This window comes from Cryptomeria japonica, chromosome 10 (assembly GCF_030272615.1).
Source record: "Cryptomeria japonica chromosome 10, Sugi_1.0, whole genome shotgun sequence".
NCBI classification, from domain to species: Eukaryota; Viridiplantae; Streptophyta; class Pinopsida; order Cupressales; family Cupressaceae; genus Cryptomeria; species Cryptomeria japonica.
In genome coordinates, this window is record NC_081414.1 from 310,506,084 (window position 1) to 310,533,799 (window position 27,716).

At 36.9% G+C, this 27,716-nt stretch overlaps 1 protein-coding gene across 1 annotated transcript in view; it reads right to left on the reverse strand.

Annotated features, from left to right (window-relative positions):
- LOC131078959 (ABC transporter B family member 25) overlaps window positions 1-27,716 on the reverse strand; it is a 163,486-nt gene that overhangs the window by 14,166 nt on the left and 121,604 nt on the right. The window contains exons 9-12 of the mRNA XM_058016813.2: window positions 25,023-25,133; window positions 24,725-24,869; window positions 24,418-24,550; window positions 24,135-24,213 (exon numbers count right to left, since the gene is read on the reverse strand). Of these exons, the coding sequence (XP_057872796.1) occupies window positions 24,135-24,213; window positions 24,418-24,550; window positions 24,725-24,869; window positions 25,023-25,133 (468 nt within the window). The remainder of the gene's footprint in view (window positions 1-24,134; window positions 24,214-24,417; window positions 24,551-24,724; window positions 24,870-25,022; window positions 25,134-27,716) is intronic.

Sequence of the window (27,716 nt, forward strand, 5' to 3'; positions counted from 1 at the left end):
ACCAAGGAAGAAATTGCTTCTGCTCTATTGTCCTTTCAAAATGGGAAACCCCTTGGTTACTACCAAATGAATTCCATAAGGCCAAAATGGAGTAGATTGTTGATGATTTGTATGATGTATATATGGAAGCTATTGAGAAAGGATCCCTAGGAAAAAATATAAATAGCCAAATTAACAAACTTCCACCTAAAGAAGGCGATAGAAGCAATATAAATAACTGGAGACCCATTACCTTGTTGAATGTATCTTATAAGATCCTTGCCAAATTGCTTTCAATGAGACTCACTGAGATTCTTCTTGTGGTCATTAATGACACCCAAACTGGGTTTATTAGAGGCAAGTGCATATTAGAGAACTTAACCACCAGCTGGGAATCCTTGGATTAGACAATAAATATAACCAAAATGTTAGTATGTTGCTCTTAGACTTTGAGAAAGCCTATGACAGAGTGAAATGGTCTTTTGTTTTCTCTATCCTAGAAGCTTTTGGATTTCCTGAAAAATATTGTAGACTGGTCAAAGTGTTCTTTCAAGATGTCACTGCTCAAGTTGAGGTAAATGGATCTCCCTCCGCCCCATTCTTGTTTGAAAGATCTATTAGATAGGGCTGCCCTTTGGCACCTACCCTGATTGTCATAGATTTTGAAGCTCTTTACTATGTTTTGAGAATAGAGATAATTGGTCCTAACGTGCAAGGTATTATCCTTCCTGATAATACCCCTTTGCTAAATGTTCGATTCGCTGATGATATTTCTCTCTTTCCTATATTAGAAGAAGATAACATGGATAATCTTATGATTAGACTGGGGATATATTGTCAACACTCTGGCTCTTAAGTTTTGGAATCAAAATATATATTGTTAAGCTAGTTAGATGAGCCTCCTAATTGGTTTTCAAAGTTCAACTAGCAATGGAGTGGTCCAGATAAATTGGTGAGATATCTTGGGATTCCTTTCTTTGTCAAGCTCTCCCTTAAAGAAGTGTGGAATTGGATGTATACCAAGATTTAAAAAAAAAACTGGAACCACAATTATATATCTCTTGCGGGTAGGGTACAAGTGTGCTGATCTTATTCTATATATTATGCTTTTCTTTGGTTCTCTGCAAGCTATCAAATCAACAATTTTGAGAAATTGATTGGGATTTTTTGTGGTCTGATGGCAAAGTTAACAATAAAAAGCATGTTGTGAGGTGGGAATGGTGTTGCTTAAATAAAGATGAGGTGGTTTGAGGATCAAGGACTTGAAAATGCATGGGGTTGCCTTAGCTACCAAATGGATTTGAAAGCATTAACTGGTAAGAAGCCTAGGAAAGTGCTAATCAGAAGCAAAATTTAGGATGCAGTTTCCAAAGCTGCTAAGGAGTGGAGAAGCCTTCACCCACATGATATCTTGTTTGGGGAGTCTTGTGTTAGGATTTTAGGATCTGCTGTTTTTGCCAGTATTTGAAGGGCCTAGGAATCAATAAGGGGCTTGATCGAAGCATGTGATGCAATCAACAGTGGCAATAATGAACTATTCAATTTCAGGTATATATGGTGGAGTTTGTCCCATAACAATAAATCCCTTGCTTTTCTTCAAGGTTGTTCAGTTAAGAAATGGAATAGTAATGGTTTAGCCACCCTTCAATATATCCTTGCAAACAATGAGCTACAAGCTTGGATGCAGATAAAAAAAAATTCAAACTTCCTGGTACTAATAAGAGATCTTACTCCATTGTCAAAAAAGCTTTGAGAATGATTCAGTTTCCTATCAGGGTTAAACTTGTTCCTAAATATTATGATAATTTTAAGTGGAAAGTGCTGGCATTGCATGAAGATTGCATTAATGAAGCTATGTGTTGTCATTGATGTCAATAGTAACCGGTAATGGAGTTGTATTGCAAACCGGTAGTGATGTTGTTATGGAAACCGGTACTTGAGCAGTGATGGAAACCGGTATTGTTATGAAAGCAAAGATCAACCGATAACCCCAACCAGTTGATATGCCAAACCCTAACCGATGGAGCTTGGTGAATCGGTTATGTTGATCTATGATCGAATAGTGATCGGAGATGGAGATGCCACGTAAGCAGGAAGCACATGATGAGTTTCAAAGTGATTATGGCACGTGAAGATAACTGTTTATCTTGGGAATGAGCAAATGCATAGCATGAAGTGATAACTGCATGATGAGTTACAGGATTCGATGTGCGGTGATCCAGGAGCGGTCGAAGTTGTCTAGAACAATGTGTAGTTGATTGCTATGTAATCCAACGGTCATGATTGAACCGATATGTTTGTAATCTCTATGAGATTTGTTGGTTTTATGATGTGTTACCGACCTATTGTATTTGCTTATAAGGTCGATGAGTTGTTTTGTAATTGTGTTGGCAATTTTGTTAAGTGTGGTAGTGAGACTGTTGTCGAACCAGAAGGAGTGTCTGCAAAATGTTTTAAAGGCAGATAGGAGCATAAAAGGATATGACTAAGCAAGATAGTGCTATTACCAGATCAGCAAAAACCTTGTTGTTCTCTAACCATTACAACTGTTAAATCCCCTAACCGGGTAAGCTTTAACAGGCTTGGTGCTATCTAAATCCTTTAACCAGGTGATCCGTTAGCTTGGATTTGAAATCCTCCACTGAGATTACTCTTAACAAGGTATTGCCTTTAACAGGGTGTTGTAGTCAATCCCTTAACCGGGTGGTCCCTAACCGGATCTGTTCTTAACAGGATATTATTGTATAAGCTTCTAACAAGGCTTGGCTCCTAACAAGGCGAACTTCAGAAGAGTTCAGAATACTTGTGAGTATTCATCCCCACTGTGGTTTTTCCCATTTGGGTTTCCACGTCAAAAATCATTGTGTCAAGTGGTGAATGATTTTGTGGTTATGTTTTGATATGGTTGATATGATTAACTGGTAAATCCACTTAGATATGATTAGATGATCGGAAGTGATCTGAAATGAGCTATTACTGATGTTAGTAAAGTGGTTTAATGTTTTGGTTAAATGGTATGTGAGTTTCAGATCTGTTACGATGTATTATTGTTGTTTTGATCAACCGGTAAAGTTTGACAGTGCAGTATCAGTTTTGTTACAGTGTTTAAACCGGTTAAGTTCAGTGATTGATTTATGAGTAGGGATTAAGTTTGGTGAAAGTTTAGTTTGTTTTCTATCTACTGATTCACACCCCCCTCTCAGTAGTTGACCGGATGCTTATTGTTTCATCATATTATCAATGACAAATTGTTGGCATGATGATGATTTTTGTATTGGATGACTTTATGTGTTGTCACTGATGGCACACATGTTTTGATTGTCTTAGTTAAGTCAAACCGGTATCATATGTATAAGGAGTCTAACCGGTATATGTTGACAACCGGTATATGTAGTAAAGACAATTGGTTTTGATCTATTCCACTGACATCAGCTTCAAGATACAGCGGAGAGCGACAAGGAGGCACATGGAGACAATCAATATATGAGCTAGAAGCGGTGAACACTCAACCGGTATTTGATGTTCCAACCGGTTTCACAGATTGTGTGATGAGTTATCACCAGTCGTGATGAGTTGTCACTAGCCGACATTTTTGGCGGTAATTTGTGATGTGTTATGAAAGATTGTCTAGATTCACTGAACCTAGGAAATTGTGTTGAGGTTCTTGAGCCGTCATGAAATCTAATGTCTATAAAAAGACATTGTGATGAGTTATTTTGATATGCAAGATACATGTGATGTTATGAATTAGAGTTGATGTGATTTATTGAAGGAGTTGCAGAGTATGTCGGTGATGCAGTATTGAGTGAGCAGAAAAGGATCTATACAAGCAGGAATGTGCTATTCCTAGATCAACCACCTGTTGTTTTCTAATCACTACAACAGTTAAATCCCCTAACCGGGTAAGCTCTAACACGCTTCATTGTACAAATCCTCTAACCAGGTGATTCATTACCTTGGATTTGAAATCCTCTATCGAGGTTACTCCTAACAGGGTATTACCTTTAACCAGGTATAGCTCCTAACAAGGCATTGGGATCTTTAATAGGATTCGCTCCCAACAGAGCACTTTGTAGACATTAACCGGTTAGTTACCTATTTCTACAGATAGTTAACTTGTGAGTCCCATCTCACCGTGGTTTTTCCCAGTTGGGTTTTCCACGTATAAACACTTGTGTTATGGTGAATGGTTTACTTGTTGTGGATGCTTTTATATCATTTTGGATTGCATGCAAGGTCTTAAGTAAACTGGTTAATTGTTTTTACCGGTCTGGGTTTAAAGTCTTATTGTTTTTGCTATCACTGATTCACCCCCCCCTCTCAGTGCTTTATAAGTCTTGATGGTACTCCCCTTCTAAAAATCAATTTACATAGCCTTTATAAATTGTTGACTGATTCCCAAAATGTGCTTCACCATGTCAACAAAGTCTAGGGTCTTAATATTGACAAAAATATTGGTTTGCTTCCATTAAAGCTTGTTGGTCTAGGAAGGTTGATTTTTAAAAATGTTGCTTTAGATGGCTTATGTTATTACAAAAGCTTGTTGTTGGTCCTCCACAATCTGTTTGTTATGCCTATAATTGTCTTGAAGATTTTGAGCACATTGTTTTTTAAATTTAAACATGCCATAGCTATTTGGTCTTTAATTATGAGTAATTTATTGGCATGGCACTGTAGGAATAATGTCACTTGGTATGAAATTTTATGTGGTTATGTTAGAAGTCCGAATGTTTATATTATTCCTCTTTGGATTGCTCACTCTACTGAAATTTTGTGGTTTATTTGGAAAAGGAGAAATAAGGACTTGTGATTGGGCAAAAGAAGATGCCTTGCTGAGTAGACTCACTTCTTTGAATATTGTTGAATAGATAACATTGACCTTGAATATACCAGTTGACAGATTCATCAAGATCTTGGATAAAGATTGTAACTAGCTTTTCAGGTTTGATATTTAGAATGCAGACTTTTGGCCCTAGGATCTGAGGAAGATGGATGACAAGTTCCAGAAAGAGTATATTGATTTTCAGAATCAGTATCGTAAATTGCACCAATATGAAATAAAGAGATATGTTGCCATTAGAGATTTGGAAATCACTTGTTAGAACTTTGAGAATAGTGGTTGGGAAAGATTCTCTCCTCTTTTAGGGACTCTCCCTAGTGTGGACTCCTTTAAAACCAGCCAAATTCAAGCAACAGGTTCTTCAACAAAGACAAGGAAGCTCTAAATGAGAATCATTATATCTGTTGTTGATCTCCGACTGTATGTGATATTTTAATTCAATACTACTTGTTACTCTCAATAAACTATCTTTTGTTAGCTTTGATATCTAGCCTGGTGGGGCTCTTGATGTGGCTGCTTTTGGCCACATATATATTGTAATCAGATCTGTTATTTTTTGGTAATAGAATATTAATTTACAAAAAAAAAAGAGGTAAATGTTGGCTTGCAAAACAACACTAAAGCTCCTGCCATTCAATCAACAAACTGTAACACAGGTGGTTTTGCACAAGAGAAGGATGCAACAAGAAAGTCTAAGATGTGACAGAAAAGGAAGTATCATTGACAACTGTTTTCATTGGTACATGGAATTCTAGAATCAAAATATCTGAAAAGTATAAAGATATCTAAAGGGTTATCGAAAAATTGGAAACAAATATGGTTTTAGAAGCAAGGACAACATAATTTTATTTTTTAAAACTACAAATTTAAAAAAAAGGTTATTATAAATTAAAATATTGTCCATTATAACTTACATATAATATGGAAACCTAGAAGCTTCAGACCTGATCCTTGTATTCTTGTCCCACCTCATAAGTATGTCCATGTAATCTATTGGTGTGAATAGGGTGGTTTACCTACCTAGTTCATCATCTAGATCCTATTCACACTAATTACTTAAGTTTACTTAGAGTACACATAGGATATACTTATCAATTATTGTCTCAAGTCATAAGATTAAGACACATGTCATGATTTTATGCAATCGTATGTCTCACGTTAGTCTATAATATATACAAGCAAGGGGTTCTCTTTGTACCCTTGAATCTATCATCATTGTATATTTGCATCCTTTGTTAGACTAGAATTATTCTCTCATACTGACCTCTCTTGTGCTTTCATAGAAGTTCCTAGATCTTGGGTGGCTACAATTGTCAGCCAAATCTTGCATGGTATAGAGAATTCTATAGTAGTTGTTACATGGTATTAAAGCTATGTGAGATTGCTTTTTGTTAGTCTATGTTGAGAGATCGAAATTGCAAATCTTGGTGGATCTTGAAATAATTTTTGGCCCTCTTGCCACAAAGGCCATATGGTCAGTCATACAATTGTATACTCTTGATGTCATCATTTGCATTCACAGTCTTTAAGCGATACAATTTGGCAGAAAAATATTTTTTTGATTTTGTATTTTTTTAATTTTTAGAAAAATATTTTAGATAAAAAATTTAATAGTTTACAGTCCTACTACTTGCATAGGCAACCACCCACACAATGTATGTGGACTTAAGAGGGTGCCACATGGCACCTCTTCACAGGTCCATTGCAGCACCATGACCTTGCCATCCATTGCCTTGTGGCATATTCCAACAAGTGCAACAAACATTCTGATTGTGAATATTCCATTATCCAGGCCTAGAGATTCATATTCAAAAATTCCAACGATAGAAGAATCCAATCAAGAAAATTTGTTGAATAAAAGCATATATCACCACCAAACAAGATTCCAACAGCATATTTAGATCGAAAGAAATATTATAACCACTTGGGATGTATTTTGTTTCCAAACCATGTTGATGTAAGCACTATGTCAGAGTGATGTCAATAGGTCAATGCTCAACTTTGGGCCCTAACTTCAGATGCTCATAACTCAATCATCTGAACTCTAATTTGTGAGCAATTTCTATTATCTGGGACAAAATTTTGTGGTCTTCACAATGATGTAATCAATTTTGATTGTGGTTGTTGGTTTCTCAAAAAATTGCATATTTTCACAGGTATTGCTGAACAGTTCTTGTTTTGGGAACTTTCATGGCTTCGTTTGAGCTCATATGGTAACATTTCTTGATGCAATGTTTTTTAAAAGTGCATAATTTTTCTTGTACTTTGCAATGGTGTGATCAAATTTGTCTTATTTTGTCTAAAACTTGGTCTACCATCATTGCAAAAGAGTCTACATCAAGGAGGGGCTGCATTGTCTCTCTTCTTCTCTCTTATGGGGGCGACTTTTTCCTCGTGGGATTTTGTTCTTCTCATCTGCTAGAGAGCATTTTTCTTGTATTTTCTCTTTGGGGGAGGAGATTTTTCCCACTAGGTTTTCTTCTTTGTTTGTGACAAATTTAATTTATACATGGGTACCTAACATGGCCTTGAAGCCAAGATTATTTTGTCTAAAACTTGGTCTACCATTGTTGCAGAAGAGTCTACATCAAGGAGAGGATGGATTGTCTCTCTTCTTCTTCTCTCTTATGGGGGCTAATTTTTCCTCACATGGGATGTTGTTCTTCTCATCTTCAAGAGAGCATTTTTCTTGTATTTTCTCTTTGGGGTAGGACTTTTTTCCCACTAGGTTTTCTTTGTGATAGATTTCATTTATACATGGGTACCTAACACTCTCCCTAAGTTGCACTTAAGGGGGGTGTTGGTGTGAATGGGGTATTTTCCCTAGCTAGTTCATCACTTAGTCCTATTCACACGAGTTACCTCAGTTTACTTAGGGTACACATAGGATACTTATCACTTTATGTCTCAAGTCATAAGATTAAGATACATGTCATAATCTTATGCAATCCTATGTCTCATCTTGGTAATCTTGAACCCATCATCATTGTATATTTGTATCCTTTGATGGAATAAAATTATTCTCTCATATCTGATCTCTTTTGTGCTTTCATAGAAGTTCCTATATCTTGGGTGGCCACAATCTTCAACCAAATCTTGCATGGAATAGAGAATTCTATACAAACTCTTACATCTTTGACATGTGTATGGGGACATCTCTAGATGTGAGGAGACTTCATTTGATATCTTCATACATCTCCGTGAAGTTTTCTAAAAAATTGGGGAGATTTAATATAGAATTTACATAAATATTCCATCTTAATAATAATAAATTACATTGAAGTTTTTGTTCTTGTGAAACACAAATCTTCATGTTTTCTTTCTTGAACTAAGGGGGGAATCTTTTGTACTTGTGGATAGTGTGTATTTCCCTAATCATAGAGTGTGGTTAGCATGTTTATCCTTGTTGAAACAAATTTTGATGATAGATTGTGTATGCATCCTTATCCATGGTTGTTCATTCTTGTTGACGTGTGTCGTCGATAAGCAATTTTGATGAAGAATAGTGTGTTCCCCTTGTTCATTGAGAGATGTTTGGGTTGTTGTGTTTATCCTACTCCAATACCAATGTTCCTACCTTTGTTTTGAGTGACGTAATAAGGGTGAAATGTTGGAGTTTTACATCATACTTTGATGTATTGTAACAATAATTTTAATGTTTACTGTTATTGATTTTCCATAAGATAGTTGTTGTTAATTGCTTTGTTTCGATCAATATCAATTATTAATTGCTAGCATCATTCTATGACCCGTGAACTATTGACATTGAACTAGATTGAGGGGCAGGACCCTAGTTTGTTGGAGCAATAAATTAGACTCCATGAATCTCCTTAGTGCTCTACTTCAACTGGATAACCATACTATTATACAAAGCTAGCAATGTGAAAAGATTTGTTACTTCAAGGATACCGTTCGTATGAGCCAAAATTTGATGCTTGATAGATTTCCTTAAGTCCAAGCAGAAAGATATTAAATATCAACATAATGGTGCACATACATGATTTGTTTCTAGAGTAGATTGAACTCATCTTTCAGCTTGATTGCAAGAATTTTGGGTGAGATCAAAGTTGTCACCGAGCCAGCCACCCTTCCAATTCCTCTCAATGATGTGGCTCCACCAAACCAAGCACAACCCACATCCAAGCATTTTCATGTCAAATGACATGCTCAAACTTAGCCAAAATAATCTTCCATTATAGAATCCCATGAATACAATGAATTGCCCTTGTCTAGATAAACCACACCCAAAATACTTTTCACCAAGTTAAGCATGATCAAATTCAAGCAATGGAAAATTTTGTACAAACAATGGTCTAGTATCTTACCCCAACATAATGGCTCTCACCTTTAGCCACCACAATATTTCTTCACCATAACATAGATCGACAACATAGCTCCACCAAAACAAGCCGCATGTGCACCAAGGCCCTTAACATTTGGGTTTTCTTTTGCTTGTAGATAAAATAGAACAACAAATGCATTTGCTAGATGTGGTAGTGATCTTTGAGTTGTCTCATATCTACCATTTGTAGTGTATGCTTTACTAAATTTACACTCTTGATCCTAATATTTTTTATTGTGCGTTTTGCAATACTAGATTTTTGCTTTGCCTTATCGATAGTTGGAGAGGTTTACTCTTGAGCAAAGTTGGCTAATTGAGAGTTTTTTATGGCTTCTATAGATTGACAAGACCAAGAAAGATGTCTATATTCATGCATATTCTGTACAAAACTGAAATGCTTTCAAAATTTATGGGTTGTTCCCATTCTAAGCTATCAAGAACTAGTATCACTTTGTTTGGTAAGTCTTTGTCCAAATCCAGATTGAAATTGGTCTGAGCATCACTTAGAGGCTGTGATGTATTTGCCAATGGCAAAGCCAATAATTTGGACCACCTTTTCTTGTCAATATTCGCTTGGGAGAAATAGTGAAAGGATACATACAAGAATGGTGCTTGGGAGGTCCTCCACAGGGCTATTTAGATAGGGCCTAGTGTTTCATGAAGAAGCATGATATGTTGCATAATCAAGGCTACCCTTAAAAATCTTTCTCTTTCCTCTTTGAAGGAAATTATTGCGAGGAAGTATTTTTTGGACGTCATTGGTGTTTACACTATGCCCAAAACCTTCTAGTGCTCATGGATACATGCTTTGAGAGTTTTCAGGCCAGGGAAAGAATTCATAAATTGCAAATGAGTGCTCTTTCCTTGAGTAAGGAAAAGACTATTCTCCTTTTCTTCCACTATTAAACTGATTTTTAGTGGGTGTTCCATTTTAACAACATAGTCACTCTCTTGTTATACAGGAAAACTAGATCTGTTGATGGACCTTTTTGGCATGGTGGTAAATAAAACCCCTGAATGCATGACTACAAAATGTGTTATCAGAGGATGTTACATCTTGTAGGATTCATGAAAAGCAGTGTCTAGCTCCATAGAGAAGGCCATTCCCTCTTGAGTAGAGGGTAATGCTGCTCAACAAATCTTGAGGATGATATAGGGTAGTTGTTGATGGTAGATTCGAAAGCTGGTGGGGCAATGGAGTCGCTTGATCATAAAAGATATAGAAATTCATTATCCCCACTATACATTCAGTTGATTATGTTTGCCTACAATTTCTTCCCAATATCAATCTCAGGATCCACTGTGATAGAATTTCATCCAAAGTATCCACATTGGTTGGACTACTAAAGATTCCAGTCACTAAACACCATTTTATCCTCCAAATTAGGTTTCCAGATTAAAATAATCATCTTTAGACTCTGAGTGGAGTCTAATCTTTCATATATATTAGCGTTTGATGGGGACATGTCCCCAAGGGTTCAATTTAATGAACCTACCTTTGGAGAGGATGTCCCCTTTTTCAGGACTGAACAGCCTGCTCCATTTAGTGCAGAAAAATTAAAAAGGTCGCTTTCTAAGTAAAAATGCCAAAAACCCCTTAAAAGCAAGAGGGGATTGTCATTGCAAATTTAGCACTTTGTATTTCTTTTTAATAAATTTCAGCTGCTTTTGGTTTGTTGAAGTTATTTTAATAGCTATCTCCTCATCATCCCCCTGCTGTCCCCAAAATCTGGGAAGCCGTTGTAATGTCTCCGGGTCAGGATCTTAAACAATTTGCAATTTTTATAATAGTGTTTTTTTAATATGCAACTGAATTTTTTCTATTTTCTGATTATTGGAAAAATTGAAAACAAACTGTAATTAAACATTAAACCTATACAAACCCAAATCCTACACTGAACTTGCACTATTTGTAAAGAACTCAAATTAAATATCAAATTAACCCAAAGTAGCAGTTTAGGTTTGAATAATATTAAAAAAAATCCTAGGCACCAAGCAAATCACAGCAGTATTTATGAATGTGACAGCAAATAACAATGAGAGATTAGTCCAATAAGTCTTTCCAATTTTCCAGAGCTTGGTGCAGCAACCAGCAAAATAACAGTGAACATTAAATTGAAACTAACCCAAACCCTGCAACAGCGAATATAAATCAGGATGAAACTAACCTAAGTCCTGGATGCAAATGCAGTTTAAAGCAGTATCAAGATGACATTAATGAAAGTAACAGCAGGTAATGTTTTGATTAACCACTAGTATGTAATTTCAAGAATCTGATTTATGATTTTTGCAAATTAAATTTGATTAGAATCAGATTGTGATAAATCAGTGAAATAACCAATAACATAAATATAGATCAGGATCAAGAAGAAAAATAGATGTTATTTATTATGCAATTTGCAGCAAAACAGCTGGACAGCCAATGTAATCAATAGTAATGTATGCAACAACAATAAGTAACCTTCATAAGATACCCATATTAGGTCTGCAATTATTAATCAGTCCAAACTTCCATGAGCTGAAATCTTCAATAAATCACTGGAGGACCAACAAAAAGCTTTTGTAATAACATAAGCCATCTAAAGCACATATTGAAGCCACTTTGTAATAACATATTGTAACAAGCTAAAAGTGGCTTAAATCACTGTAGAGATATTGTAACAAGCTAAAAGTGGCTTCAATCACCACAAATGGAGTTGAGGGTTTTTGTCCCCAAATCCCAACTATGGTAAGCCAAGAGGGTTTTTGTCCTTAACAGCTTGAAACTGAACTTGAAATCATGATAATGATTAGAGATGATTTGATGTGAGCCTAACTTCTCTTTTACAAGCATTTTACTTTCGGGCTCTATTTTATTTTAATTTATTTTTCCCTCCAAGTATTTTAAATTACATCCAAAACCCCTTTTGAATTACATTTTGAATAAAGTGTTAAAAACACTTATTTAAATACTGCATTGGGCTTGTAATAATATTTAAGATGCTTGTTTGAGAATAAAGTGATTGGACCCAAATTAAAATATTATTAATTCTTCTGGTTCTGAAAAGGCGATATGATAGCCATGCCTGAAACTATGTCCACACATCCTTGCATCCCCCTATCAAAAACTTATTTAAATATTACATTGGCCTTATAATAATATTTAAGATGCTTATTTGAGAATAAAGTGATTGGACCCAACTTAAAATATTATTAAGTCTTTTGGTTTGGAAAAGGGGACATGATAGCTGTACCCGAAACTCTGTCCTCACATCCTTGCACCCCCTATCTTAGATACTCAAAGAAACACCTATATGCATTCACCTAATGTTAAAGTCTTCATCCAAAAATGCCCTTCTCACTTGTTTTTCCTATTGGTGCCTGTTGACGTGTATTTTGTACACAATCATACACAGAATAAAATACCGACAGGCATCTTATCCTCTCTTGAGAAAATAGTCTCTAACTGCTGAAGATCTGCAAAAAGGATCAGTTAGATGGACTCCAAGGTTCTTTTAGTGGGGTCTCCACGTGTGGACAAGCTTTTTAGTGGTATGATGTGATTTGCTGTTTCCTCCAAGGCGTCTTACGTATTCAAAGCTCGAAGATTTTACTAGTCTAAAAGGAACTTTCAAAAAATGGAAAAAGGACAGGGTTTAAGGAAGTCTAATCTAACCTAACCCTATGAACGACTTAGCATGAATGAGATTTGGCAAGACTCAACTAACTTCAATTTTGCCATAAGATAACAACTCAATTGAAATTAGTGCGATCTTCTAAGGTAATAATGGTATTCAATGCATCAAAGACCAAGGACACTACTACGAAGGTACATATCCTAGATGCGAAAATGCTTGAAGGTTAAGGACATCAAAATGTTTTCCAGTCGACCACGCAAGGCGTTCCTACAATCAGCAAGAAGCTAGTGGTTTGGATTGCGAATCCTACCAAATATCAAACCTCACACTTAGCCTTTCAAATTAACAAACTACTTCGATTGAGCGTGATTCAAGTACATCCAACAACCATGAAGATAACTTAAGAAATTTGCAACAAAACACCATAACTTCAATATTTTATTGATTTCCAAGTCATCATATACAACAATTGCTTGAGTTTCTCTCTTCAAGACTCAATCTTGCTACAAAATAAAAATTGCTTACAACTCTAATCTCTCTATTTCACTCTTAATTCTATTACAAATGAAATGAAAAATGGGGGTATAAATAGCATCCCCAGTTACAATGAAAGGTCCAGATTGAAAGTAAATCAATGGACAAGATCATGACACCTAAACCCTAATTAGGGTTTGTTACAAATGACCTCCTTTTTACTGAACAATATTAAATACATAGCCAAATATTAAATTTGGCACAAAAATCTAGGAGGTATCAACCAATGAGAAATAAGATGTCATGTCATCTGTAACAACCTTTCATCTAGAATCTTATTCCCTTTCCAATTTTCTTTCTTAGCATATGCAATGAATTTTGTCACGATTCCTTCGATTTCTGTGCTTGGAATCTCGGGAAGATTCTTGATACTCTCTTCTAAGTGGATAACCTGATCAAATGCATCTAAAAGAGCTGTGTCCCAAGTAGGTTCAAGTTCCTTCGTTCTATCAATCAGGAGCATGGTAGCATACATCTGATCATACTGCTCATCTGTAACATCTGCGTCCTTGCGAAAGATGATCTTGATTCTATCTTCAAATTCCTGTAAATCCACATCTGTCTCGACCTCGATCCTTCTGCCAAGAATGGTACGAAGTACCTCAAATACTCTGTCCTGGATCGGATTGATCACCTCCTCAACTTGACCACATCTAACACTGATGTCCTCAAAGAGAACACTCTTTATATGGAGTAAGGTTGACCACTGAAACAAACTGTGAGAATCACCTTCTAAGATCTTCTCTTGTGCTAGAATTCTTCTGGATGTATGTCTTATAACTTTCAAGACAGGGATGACAACGTCCTTGGTATGGGCAAATGCAGCTACTGTTGCCATCAATCTGTGAATAATCTCAAGAACTTGGATAGCCTGATGGGTGATCTTCGACATTCTTGTAACAAACTCTATGGCCACCGTGTGAGATCTATCCATCCAACTACATGTACGCTGGACCATATTCCTGAATCTTTCTGCTTCATTGATTGATTGAAGGGGCAATGCCTGCAATGGTGATCTAACTGGATCCTGACGTCCCAAAGGTTCATTGATGTGATTGAAATATGTCCTCCATGCACCGACCTCTTTCTCCAGCTTTCTACTCTTTTCTACTTCTTCTCTAAACTTGTCCTTCAATGCCTCAAATGTGTCGGTGGCATCATCTAAAGTCTGCTCTGCTGTGGATGATCCTAACTCAATAGTCTGTATATGATAGTCCTCTGCTAGGATCTCACCCTCATATTTGTCTGCTGCCGGTGTAGCTATCTGCAGTTTTCTTGATCCAGTCTCATCTCGAATCATCTTGGACATCTTTGTAGCCTTCTTTTTCTCTGTTGTCATATGTGAGCGTCCAACAAGGCTCTCTAAATCAATTGCACTGTCCTCGTCCTCAATTACGATCACCTTAGTCAATCTTTCCTTCAACCAATCTGGGATATTTGACCTTGTCTCTTGAACTTGAATCTCTTTATGTACCATTTCTTCTTGTCTGGGAGGAGATGTTACTTCATTATCATTATCTAAATCATAGTCTTGGAGAGATCCATCGGATGAAACATGCTGTGCCTGTTCTTCTTCCTGTCTGTCATTCTGTACCATCGATTCCATGGATTCTTCCACTCGAACTGTTCTATCCTCTGGCCTGGAAGAAATACCTGGTGTTTGATCTTTGTTGGCACCTTGCTTTTTCTTGGAAGGCTCTTTCTTTTCTGATCTTTCCTTTCTCTTTGAACCTCTCGAATGGAGATTGCCCTCACTGGCACATCGAAGGTTACCTTCACCTGAATTCCTAGGATTAGGATTGCCTTCACTAACACTGGCTCCACCTTCGGCTGGTTTCTCTTCCAAAGTAAAAGACATGGCTATGCCTTGTTCTCTCAACTTCTGATGCTGAACGTCTACCCATCTGCGAGTACAAGACAAGACTGGTGCCATCAATTCATCTAAATCCACGGCCTCGGGCTCATTCCAATTCAAACTTATTGTCTTGCTTTCTCTATCATATGAAGATTGGATGTGCCTGCCGTTGTCCTGAGCTTGGTCGGCTACTCTGTAAATCTTACATTTCCTGATGAAATCCAGAGGCAATCTAGAATGTATCTTTCGTTTCACTTCGAGATCATCTAGGAGATTCATCATAAAATCTTCAATCTGGTACTCATGTCTAAATCTTCTACCGACCGTCTCCTCTAAATGTCCATGTGGATCAAAACTATTCCTCCAAGCAAAAGATGAAAAAGGATACAAGGCTAACTCCTTCTCTGCGTCATCCATGGCTAAGACATTAGGACATACCTCAACTGAATTACCCAAAATAATAGGTACCTGAACTCCATTCTGATGTCTGTGTCTGAATGCCTTCACATATGCTGCCAACTGCCTTGTTACTTCAAGTAACACAATTCTGTCTGTCGGGTACCTCGGCAACATGTATGGAGGTAAAGGACATCCATACACTCTAATGTAAGTGAACTTGGGAAACTGAATGAACCAAGCACCGTACCTCTTGATGAATTCCTGGGCATCCTGAGATAATCTGTTGTGGATCCCTCCTTGCAACGTCCTTGTGATGTTCATCGTGAAAGTATCATTGATTAACTTGTAGTTCTTCCCTGGTGGATGATGCAAGTAGGTATAGGATTCACAAACTCTGACCTCGCCGGGTCCTCTTCCAATCACTCCTCTGTGAGGTAGTCCTGCGTACTCAACGCTCCTGATTAAGGCATATATGACATATGAACTCATGTGGAAGGACTTAGTAGCCCTGAGTCTTCTCAACTGTACGTCTAAGCAATGGCTAATTATCCTAGCCCAATGTATTGTACCCTTCCCTTGAACAATCACCTGGATGAAGTAAAACATCCATTTCTCAAAATAGAAGGCATGAGGTGCTCCTGTAACTCTGTTGAGCATGGTGATCAAATCTCTGTACTTCTCCTGGAAATCAATCCTGTGTGGTGTGTTCGGTACTTTGCTCAGACGGGGACGACTCTTAAGTAGCCAGTTCTTGTTGATTATGCTTAGGCAAGCATCTGGATCATCATCGTACACTGATCTGGCTCCTTCAATGCTCTTGTATATCATGTCCCTGTGCTCTGGAAGATGGAAGGCTTCACTTATGGCTTCCTCTGAAAGGTATGCCAAAGTGTTTCCTTCATTGGACACAATTGTCCTGGACTGTGGATTGTAATGACGGGCACACTCGATCATCAACTCGTGGCACTGAATGGCTGGAGGAAAACCGGCCGCCTTAATGATGCCACTCTCTATTATTCTCCAGGCGACAGGTGATGGCTTGCCGATGTAAGGGACCTCTCGGAACTTCTTCGTGCTAAAGTTCCCCAAGTTGGTATCTCCAATGTTGCTCCATTTGGACACGATCTTGGTCTCCACTTCTTCAGTCTTCTGATCTTCTTTCATGAGAGCCGAGCGACTGGTGGATGCTCCCGCCTTTGGAGTCGCCATACCTACACAACATTTCATTATAAGAAATAGATTTTGCAATAAATAACGTAACTAAGAGAGATAAATTTTAGGAAACCTCATGATAAGTCTCCAGAGTTATCATTTCCTAAAATACAACGATTGAGCCAAGAGATATTCAAGAATCAAAATTTCAAAATTTAAAATATGACGATAAATGAATAAAGCAATAACAATTAAATCGCCATACCTCGATAGAGAGCTAACTCTAGAATGCAAAAACAAAATTTGCCTAGGCAAAATTGAGGTATAAAGATAATCTTCAATATGATCCCCTCAAAATTGACTTCGCCACCTCTGGATAGAATGTGATCTTCACTTATCGCCTTGGACGTGGTCTCAAATGGATCTTCAAATTCGCACTAACAAATCTCCAAGTCCTTAGCAAATTCCCCTTTGGCGTGGTCTTAGATGGATCTTCAAATTCGCATCACCTTTTGATTGCTTACGCCACCTTGGATGGAATTCGCACCTCTCCAAACACACTTCGCACTCCACGCAAGATGATACTAGCGCCACCTTTGGTTTGAAATCGCACCACCTTTGGATGAATGAAACTCGCACTACATTCGCCTCTTCTCAATTCGCATGAAGGAAGGTAAAATAATGATGTAGAAAATGATAATTCTACCCCCCTTATATAGCGCATTCATCCTTCACCCCTTAGGCCGACTTAACAAAAATAAAACCATTTTAAACGATTTTTTAAATGATTTGCAATGACATGACAAGGCCGACCTCCATATATGAGCGCTCCAATTGATTTTTTATTAATTAATTAATCAATTATTTAATGCCTTGCGATTTTTTTTATTTGAGAATTTCGATTTTAAATAAAGGCAAAATAATTAATAAATGTCTAACGCCATATTAAATGCCAATTTAAATAAGATTTTCAATTTTTAAATCGATTTAGCATTTAAGGAAATTCGAATTGTTTAATTTGGCGCCAAAGATATGAAAATGAAAGGGACGTACCTCATCGCTCTGGTCCCTTGGAGAGGGACAGGAGTGATTCACCATCTTTGGCATGATTCTTGCGTTTTTAACGTTCAACTCCTTCATTTTCACGTCCCAAATCGATCATCTGGTGGTCCTTCGAATTTGAATTTCATTCTTGTGCGAGCAAATGCATCTTATGACCACTATCGCCCTGGTCCCTTGGAGAGGGACAGGAGCGATCTCCATGTCTCCATGTTCATCTTGTATCTTTGACCTTCGAAATATCAATGCTTATGTTCTTTTGCGCTTATTCCCATTTGCTTTTATTATGTGTTTGGATGCATTAAAGGGACCATCGCCCTTGTCCCTTGGAGAGGGACAGGAGCGAAGTTCATCATTATGTGCTTGTTCTTGTTTGTACCAACTTGCAATCAACTTCATTGCGTGGAATGACGTCCCTTTGACCCTTTTGGTTGCTCGAAACTTGTTTGCCTTTTGAAATCTACGCCATTATGTAGATATCGCTTTGGTCCCTTCCCAAGGGACAGGAGCGATCTGGGTCTTTAGAGCGCAAATCCTTCCATGTGATGACCTTTACAACCTTGCGCTTGATGGAAATGCCTTGAAATGTCTTCGCCACCCTTCATCTTGACTTGGATCGGTCTTGAACCTTGGAGGGACGACCTTGAACTTGCGTAGAGAGTATTATCATCATCATCGCCCTGGTCCCTTGGAGAGGGACAGGAGCGATCCTTCCCTTGTGGCCACTATCTCACTTTGCCTGGTTCCAAGTTTATATTCAACGGACTCGTCCTTCTTCCCTCCATTCGTTCATGCCTTGACATCATTTGTAACTTTGCAAGAAAAGCAATTATATCAAAAATCGCTCTGGTCCCTTCCTGAGGGACAGGAGCGAACTAGGCATTTAGCACTGTTATGGACGTCCCAAAAATCTTCAATTTATATTCAATGCGTTCATCTCATGTTTTCCCTTGTTTTTGAACGTAAACTTGCCTTGACCCTTGTCTGGATTTTGCAAAATGGAGGAAATCGCTCTGGTCCCTGGGAGAGGGACGAGAGCTACAAGGTACCTCGCCCTGGTCCCTTGGAGAGGGACAGGAGCGATTTAGTCAATATAGGTCATTTTCCTTCGTTTTTGCATCTCAAATTATATTCATTTGGCAAAGCATCTTCCCTTGGACGTCCTCAAATTGCTAAGTCATTAAAATCTTGCAAGGACGAGGTGAAATTTGATTCGTAGCTCCGGTCCTTCACTGAGGGACAGGAGCGATTTTCCTTCTGGAGGCCTTTCTGTGCTCATGAAAATCTTCAATTTATATTCAATGAAAAGATCTCGTCGTTCTTCATCACTTCAAACGTAAAATTTGTCTGGACTCTGCAAGGATGATGAGATATTTGAAATTGAGCTCCCGTCCTTCACTGAGGGACAGGAGCGATTTTGCTCCTACAGGCCAAAATAACAAGATTTTTCACATTTTAACACTTCACGAGGCGAAAACGAATCAATTCCAATGCCCAGGATCAAACTTCAAAAAAGTCAAAATTTGGTCAAAATATTCAATCAAACAAAAATTCATATTGACGGTCAACACTTAGACAAGTTTAAGCTCTGCATGAACATTCCAATTGAAAATTAGACCAATTTGGCGAATTCATTGTATTTAAAATTTGCATTCTAGAAAAGAAGCTCAAAAGCTCTCAAAAATGACTGGATTTTGGCTTGAAAAGGCAAAATTTAAAACCCTAAGGCTTGGCCCTAAATCCAGACGACCAACTAACCGACAAAACCCTAAAAACAAAAGCGAAAACGAGCGAAAAACAAGCAAAAAGAAGGGGGTCCCCATTTGGTATGGGGCGATGTGTGAAATGGTCACAACAGTGCCCTAGTTCATAGTGCAAGAATTTTGCACAAGTTCTAGCCCTCTTTCTCCATCTAGCATTGTTTAGATCATTATTTATGACTAATTTGAGAAACTTTAAAATGGGCTTCCTTGGTCAAAATCACCTAAGTGTTGTTCCTTCCCATCTCTCAAGTTCAGATCGCATGTTGAAGATTGCAAAAATCTATAGAAATTCTAAGTATGGGGTGTTTTTGGTTGTTCTCTAGCATTTTGCAAAGTTGCAAACTATTAGTGGACAACCAAACATTTTATGTCTATCCAAATATCCAGTCCCGCTTAAAATTCTCATATGGTTCTCAAACCCTTCATTTCCTTCATTATGTCTGTACGTACCTTCCTTTCTTGCAACTGAGAAATCTTCTTCTTTCTTCATTTCCTTGCAAACTTTTGAAGTGGCACCAAATATTCTTCCTCTTCCCCATGTCCACTACCCTCCATTTCCACTCCCATTTCCTATACACCCATCCTTTCTACTTTTGCTGACTTTCGAAGTGGATCCAGACCTTTTCCTTCTTCACCTCATCCACTTTCCATATCTTCTTGTGCTAGTTTTCTACATATCATTACCCCTCTTCTTTGCAAACATCCTTCTCCCTATCAGACATCCAAACTCCTTCCATTGCCCTTCGTCCATTCCACAAAGTCTCCGCACACTTGTTTCGCTCATCTTATTAAGTTACATTGAACTCCCGAAGTCCAATTCCAATGTTTATTTTCACATAATTTTCCCACAAAGTTCCTATAGTGTTTTTTTGCTCATTCTTTTGTATGTTGCCAAATTTCATTGGAGTTCCTAACTTCTAGAACTTTATGCGGTGTCCAGTTCCCAACCTCCAATCTTGCATCAAAACCCCGCAAATCCCATTCTCACATCTTGCTCCACTTCAAACCCCAACATTTCTTCTAGATCGCTTCCCCCACACTGATCAAATCTTCCCAAAAGCACCAGTAATGCTTGATTTGACTCTTACAATTACTAGATAGATTATTCTTGTCCAAACATCATTACCCATATCAAGGGCATGGATTCACATGCAGTTTTCATTATGGAGGATGAAGGTGACTATATTGTGATTAATGTAGTTGTTGAGCTCCAAATGTGAATGCTCCTTGACATTTGGTCCTCGAGTTTGTTTCTAATTGTTCATTCACAAATTCAATGAAATTGCACTTGCTTGGCTTGCCATCTTCAATTCTCAGTCAAATTCCCACAAGTGATTGGACAACCAAACTAAATGCTAAGTATACCAAGTCACTTGTCATTCAAATAGTCAATCATTTCTCTTTTCCATGATGATTGTAAGTTCCAAGGAGCTTCTAAAGTTTCAACTCTTGGAAATGTCGTTGCCACTAGAGCAACATCGTTTATAAATCATAAGGTCATATTGTAAATGGTTTCTATAATTGGACATCTCCATGACTCCATTTGTGGATCTTCAAGGAAATTCTATGCTTAGGTTCTCTCTTGCCACATGTGCCAATATGATTGTAATATTGCAAGCTTTTTAATGATCATTTCCCTATTACATATGGGTTTATATAGTTTGGGGATGGATAACTAGCTTTTCTTAGTTGTTTGATATCATATTTGCGGTGTATGCATCTACACAACTCATATTCTTCCATGATTTCAAGTTTTCAATAGGTTGTTTCTCTTGGTATATTGTGATATTGTAACCCAATGGATTTGGCACTAGTCCTACAAGTTGATGATCCACCATGCACTTAAACTAGAAACATCATTCACCAATAGTTCAAGAGTGGGAAATTAGTTTGTATGCATTTCATGATTTAGTAATACAACCAAGGAAGCATGTTTAGTGATCCATTACTATTGTTCTCTTTAGGAATCATGTTTTGCAACATCTTGTAGTTGTGCAATGATGTGATTATGAGTTTAATAAGAGATCTTATGTGTAATAGGTTAGTCTTTGGTCTAGTGACATGTAATGTCCCCATTTTTGGGTTCTCTTGCAATGCACTTGACTCTAACTTTCTGAGTTTATGTCAACCTGTTTAGAGGGGCACTTTGATGTTACTTGTGAGCTCAAATGATTTAGTGAAGTTGTACAACACTTTCAAACGTTATTTGTAACTTTCGGTTTAGGCTTCAAGATTCTTGGGGGAAGCATCTATTTTTAGTTAGTCACCCAATCAGGTCCGTTTATCATCGTTCATCATCGGGATCACTCCTACACAATTAGTTTTTGATTCCGATGTTTTTGAACCATTGTCGTTAAGTGGGTGTAATAGTGAGCTAAATTTAATTATTTTTACTAAGGTTGCCATTTTAATTAAAACAATTTATTGGGCACCTCAATGTTATAGCTCATTGGAAAGGGAATGAAAAGATTTAAATGATGAGATGCTTAAAGTGACTTTCAGTGCTGGAAATATTTGAAAAGTAAAATAAATCACTTTCTTTTTGGAATTATAAGGCTTAATAAATTTAAAAAGTCATTTCATAATGGAGTTTCTAGAAAGTACCCTAAAAAGGCATATAAATAAGAGGTTTGAGAGATCATTTGGTATGTTGAAGATTGTTATTTCTTTGTCTGAAAGCCCTTGTGGTTATGAAGATTGAACTTGGTTCATCTCAGCCTTCCCAAGGACTAAAAACCTCTTAGAAAGATTGGCTTCAGTGGTGGAAGATCTACCCTAGCTAAAATTTGTTAGAGATATCATTCAGGATTTCACAGAGCATTCAAGGTTGAGTTTATCAAATTTGTTAAGACTCTTCAGAGGTAAATTTGCAGATTATCTGGTTATATTGCAAAATATTGGTGAAAGAAGAATAGAGACATCTTGTATGGTGTTTCCTTTTTGGCTCCACATTGGTCGTTGAGGCAGATTTATCGTTGAGATCTTTGGCATGGAAGTTTTGAAGAGCTTGGTGTCTTCTTTTCATTGTTTTGGCATTGGCTTGGTGTGGCTTCTTAAAACCTGGCGTAAGCCTTCATTATGGGCGTGAGGATTTCTCTTTAGTGTGGACTCCTTGTATGATGGCGAGGCACTCATATGTGCTGGGCATAGACAATTAAAAGTGAAGATAAGCATATTGCTGTGTGCAAATATCAGAGCAGGTTGTGCATCTTAAGGCAGGGTTTTCTTTGTTTCCTGTGCATGCATAAGAGCTGGGCAATAACCTTTGCATGGGACATGGGGTTGTAATCATTGCTGGGAGTAAAATTAAACTATACCAAGTCATGGAAGTGATCGGAGGTCTTATCTGGGTCAGATTTAGCTTCAGAACTGGTTGCTACTGTGCTGTTAATGTTTGAAGCAGATATTACATTACTAGGCATGTGAACAGTGACAGTTTGGCTTCAAGATTACGATGGAATATTTCTGATTTGTAATTCATTTGCTACTACTGTATTAAATGTTTATTTTGCACTAGCAAATGAAGGCTTTTTTTGTCAAGTTTGAACATGTACTGAAGACTTATTAACTCTGCAAATAAAGGTTAGTTTGAGAAGCTTTTCTCTTGTTTGCTGTTTAGGCTTTATACGTTATTTCAGTCATTCATAAAAGGAAATTCTTTCATTCATATATTACCCTTGCAATTCAAAACAAAGACAAAATCAAGGATCTCAAATCTGAAACATAAAACAATGCAAACAAGCAATCTTTCATTCTCTAAGTAAGCAAACTGTTTGACGAAATTACTCAAAGGATAAAGTTCAAAACATTGAGTAGCAATACAGGGCTGCATATTACATGACATCATTTGGGACCAAGCACACATTGGGTACTACTGCAGCGTTTTCAGCTTGTTCATCTTGAGTTGTGACTAATCCTGTTCAGGGTTCCTCTAGGGAAGCCCCCCTTGGCTCTAGCTGAGCCTGAAGTGAAGGAGAGACCACCCAGCCTTGACAATTGGTCCATTGTTGTTCTGCCTAATCATAAGTTAGTTTTGTCCCTCTAAATTTGACACCCCCAATGCTCAAAGGAAAAACTGGTTTTAGGGATTTGGTAACCTACAACTTTGAGTACCAACAGTACATTTTGATGTTTGGAATTTTCATTCAAAGTATCCATATTAATTGGGCGATTGGGCATTCCATCATTTTTTCCTTCCGAATTAGAATTCGACTCAAAAAAATCATCTCTAAACATTGTATGGCATCTTGCCCTCCATATCTCTTTATTGTTAGGTAAAACTGGTCTCCTCAGCCAGATATGTTATGGTGATGGAAAGATATACGCAGTGAAATCTAGAGAACACTAGTAAAATGCAACATTATTAATACACTTTTAGAACTCTATCATTACTTGAACATTTTAAAACATGTACACTGGCTGGAAACAAGAGAACATGTATAGCAAGGAAGGTAATGCATATACAACATTTAGCCAGGTCAAAATTTAAATAATTTCATCTTTACAAACCATACAAATGTGTTGAATGGCAAGTGATATGATGAAGTGTTTCTCCACAAAATAAATATCCAAACATAAGAGATCTATTAAATACCTGGAGAACCATATTGTTGGGACGTGAAGGATAGGCAAACCAAACATCCTTGAGTTCAACCTCTCCCTCATCATGGTCCCTGTCACATTCAGCATCCAGATTATCGAAGAAACTGGTAAATTTGTCTAGTTGTACGTATTTAGATACTACCTTCATATATGTATTGCTACTATAACTTTGTACAGTAACTAATAATCTACAAAAATTTAATACAAACTTAGATTTGGCTCCTAATATGTGAAGAACATTGTAAACCACATAGATCTTGAGCTCTAACTCTTACTGTAAAGGACATTTGTTTCCTGATTTTGGCATGCTTGAAATGCGATCTAATAGCTGAAAGACTCGCCGACTTGCTCCTGCAGCCTTCATAGCTGTTGTATATAGTCCTGATAAAGAAGACACAGACGAACCCACTGAACACAAGACAAGAAATACATTAGCAAAGTCATAAATGCAAACTTGTATGTACTCTGGCTGTTGTGTGGAAAAAAATGTTTAGAATCTACAAACATTAGCTAATCCCAAATTTTTATATATCTACTTGATTTATTAAAGAACCTGATCATTTTCAACAAAATAGCAATGACCTGTGAGGCTGTAAAGTATGAAAGAGGTTAGATCTCCAGTTGTCATGGACCCATATATGGTCAAGTAAGCACCATAGATAACAACAGTAACAACTGACAGAGTTGATGCTGCATTCATTCCTCCGGCAAATAGCCCAATCACCATCTGCTCATAGAAAAGAATAATAATAAAACCAGCTTATACTAATGCCTTGTTTACTATTACTTCCTAATGTGTTCTACAAACTGATCAGACATCACGTTGTCTTGATAAAGCAATTTATGCAAAACAAATATGCTTAGCATCTTCAAAACTTACAGCTTGCTTAAGGCCAAGCTTCAAAGTCTCATCTACTTTTTCTCCATACCGTGAGCTTTCATATCCTTCCTGTGCAAATGATCTTACTGTACGTACTGCACCAAATGATTCCTGCAAGACATATAACAATAGCTATAGCATAATCTTCTTGTTACCTTAGGTGCAATATAAAATTAGGATACAGGAAATGTATATTACTTATTTGAGCATCACTTGTACTCTAAGAAAATAATGTTAAACCTTTTTATATTTGTTTATGGACAGTTGCATTTGAGAAAGTTGTACATTAGTTCATTTCATAGTTTAAAAATAGAAATCGCCAATCATGTGCTGAAATTTGACATCAATCTTAACGCTGCCATAAAATTTTATTTTCCATTGATATTCACAAAACCATATTCAATTTCACATGCAATTGTCATGTTCCTTTCCTAAGTAGTCAGCAAAAGTTAACTTTTGGGGCCCAACTATTGCATTACTTGGGCACCCAAGATAAAATACCTTTTATTATGTAATTAGTTAGTGTTATGTTACTTTTTAATTTTTTATGGGTAAGTATTTTAAATAAAGGCTCCAAATGTAGTGCCTATAAAGGCACAAATGTAATGCCCTCATTTTTGTATCTGAAATGTTATTTCATTAACTGAGTTTTCAATTGGAGCTTTCAAGGACAAAAACCCTTGGTGGCATAAACTAGAGGATAGAAACCTTCTGAGTTTGGACTGGATTGAGGACAAAACCCTTCAATTCTTCTTGTTGGATGTCTTTTTATGACAAATTTACCAGCTGCTGGGTGAGTTTAATTGGCTGTGATAATGCACCTGGGTTGAATCAGTGCCCTAATTTTCATATTGGCTGTGATGTTTCATGTATTGCGGATTATCCTAGTGCTCATGCTGTTCTGGATTAGTGTAAATTAGGTAAACACCTTAAAATAGGTAATCGGTGTTATTGTTAACAGGATCGATATCTCCCTTAACTATCTCCAAAATAGTCTCGTATACTACAATTTACATTCATCATATATTGCTGCTCATGATAAGGATGACCTAAATAGACTTCATGTTAACACAATTACATCTGCTGTGGAATGTGGGAATTTGTTATATAATATTAAATTAGCATTCATAACTGCTGTGACTACTGTTAGTGACCTAGATCTGAATTAATCACTGCTCCAGGATTCAGAAGTAACCTTATTCCTATCTGCAGGAAGGGGCTGAAACTCAATTAATCCCTGTATGCTTGCAGTCACCAGGTTCTTATCCTTTTATTAGATTTATTTAATAAAACAGATTACAAAGTAATCTCTGGTTACAACATTTATTTCCCACATCAGTTTTGGTATTGTGAATTCCACTAGCCTAGGGTTTTTTAAATCGGCACTGTTTTCAGCTAATCAGAAAATACAAAAAATATATATTTTTTCCTAAAAATCAAATTCCACTTTCAGTTGCATTTCCAGAACATATTATAGAATTGTCCAGTCTGACATAAGTCAATGCAATTTACCTAGGGTTTCAGCTTCATTTTAATATTATAAATTACCTAGAGTTGACACATTTTGTTTTGACGCAAAAAATCATATATTTCCAAGACTTTATAATAAGGGGACATTACAGAAAAACGTTATATTACATCAAGTCATAAGGATCCACAACTTTGCAATATATATAAATCAAACTTGTAATACTCCTACTTGACTTGTGCTCATCAAGGCACATGACTCAGATTCTCCATATATTCGGCATGCTAGAAATCAGCATGTTTTGGAGTATTTAGAAACACGGGAACCTTTTTTATGGGAAAAATTAATGAAGGATCTATAGGGTCCCTCCCCCAGAAAAGTATGAAAAACGGGTACAGAGTACAAACAAATAAGATCATGCCAATGCCAGATACATGCTAAGACCCAGCTGCAATCCATCAACCAATAGGTCCAATACAAATCAAAAAACAGAAAACAGAAAGTCTCACAAAGGAGGACCATCAGAACATTTCCAACAACCACCACCAATCACAAAGAAACATTTTATATTATAAATGGATAAGCATTGAATAAAATGACAATTATATATAGGTTCAAACCCATAAAATGACATTTGTTGTTCTTTGATTGTCATCAGCCATAACCCATAAGGTCTACAGGACACTAACATGGTACATCCTGCATATCATTGGGACATAGTACATAGATCAATGAATGTTATTTAAAATAATTGCATAGTACAAAACAGACGTACCAAAGACAACTGAGACCTACAGAAGAATATTTCTAGAATAATATTTGAATGTGGGTCAAGCAAATGTTGAGCATGATTGGCTATCAAACTGGACTCAGTTGCATTGTCTAATCATAAAGCTTCTATTATTGCCCAAGGTGGTCTTCTTCAGCAAGTGCTCTACAATCCATATTCATAATCATTAATTTTTTGCAATCTCAAGATACAAAAACCAAGAATTGTAGTCAACAGTACAATAATCATTATATATGCAAAATCAATTTCATCCAGAAGAATTAAGATTTCCAATGGTCAAGGTATCAATACCATAGCATGCAAGGCTCCTTGATAATAACCCATGGAAGAATCCTCACAATGTAATTAAAGTAATAACCTCTCATATGAAACTGAAGCATCAAATGTAACAGCTTCTACTGAAGCCTCATGTCAGTGCATCTCTAGAAAATTATTT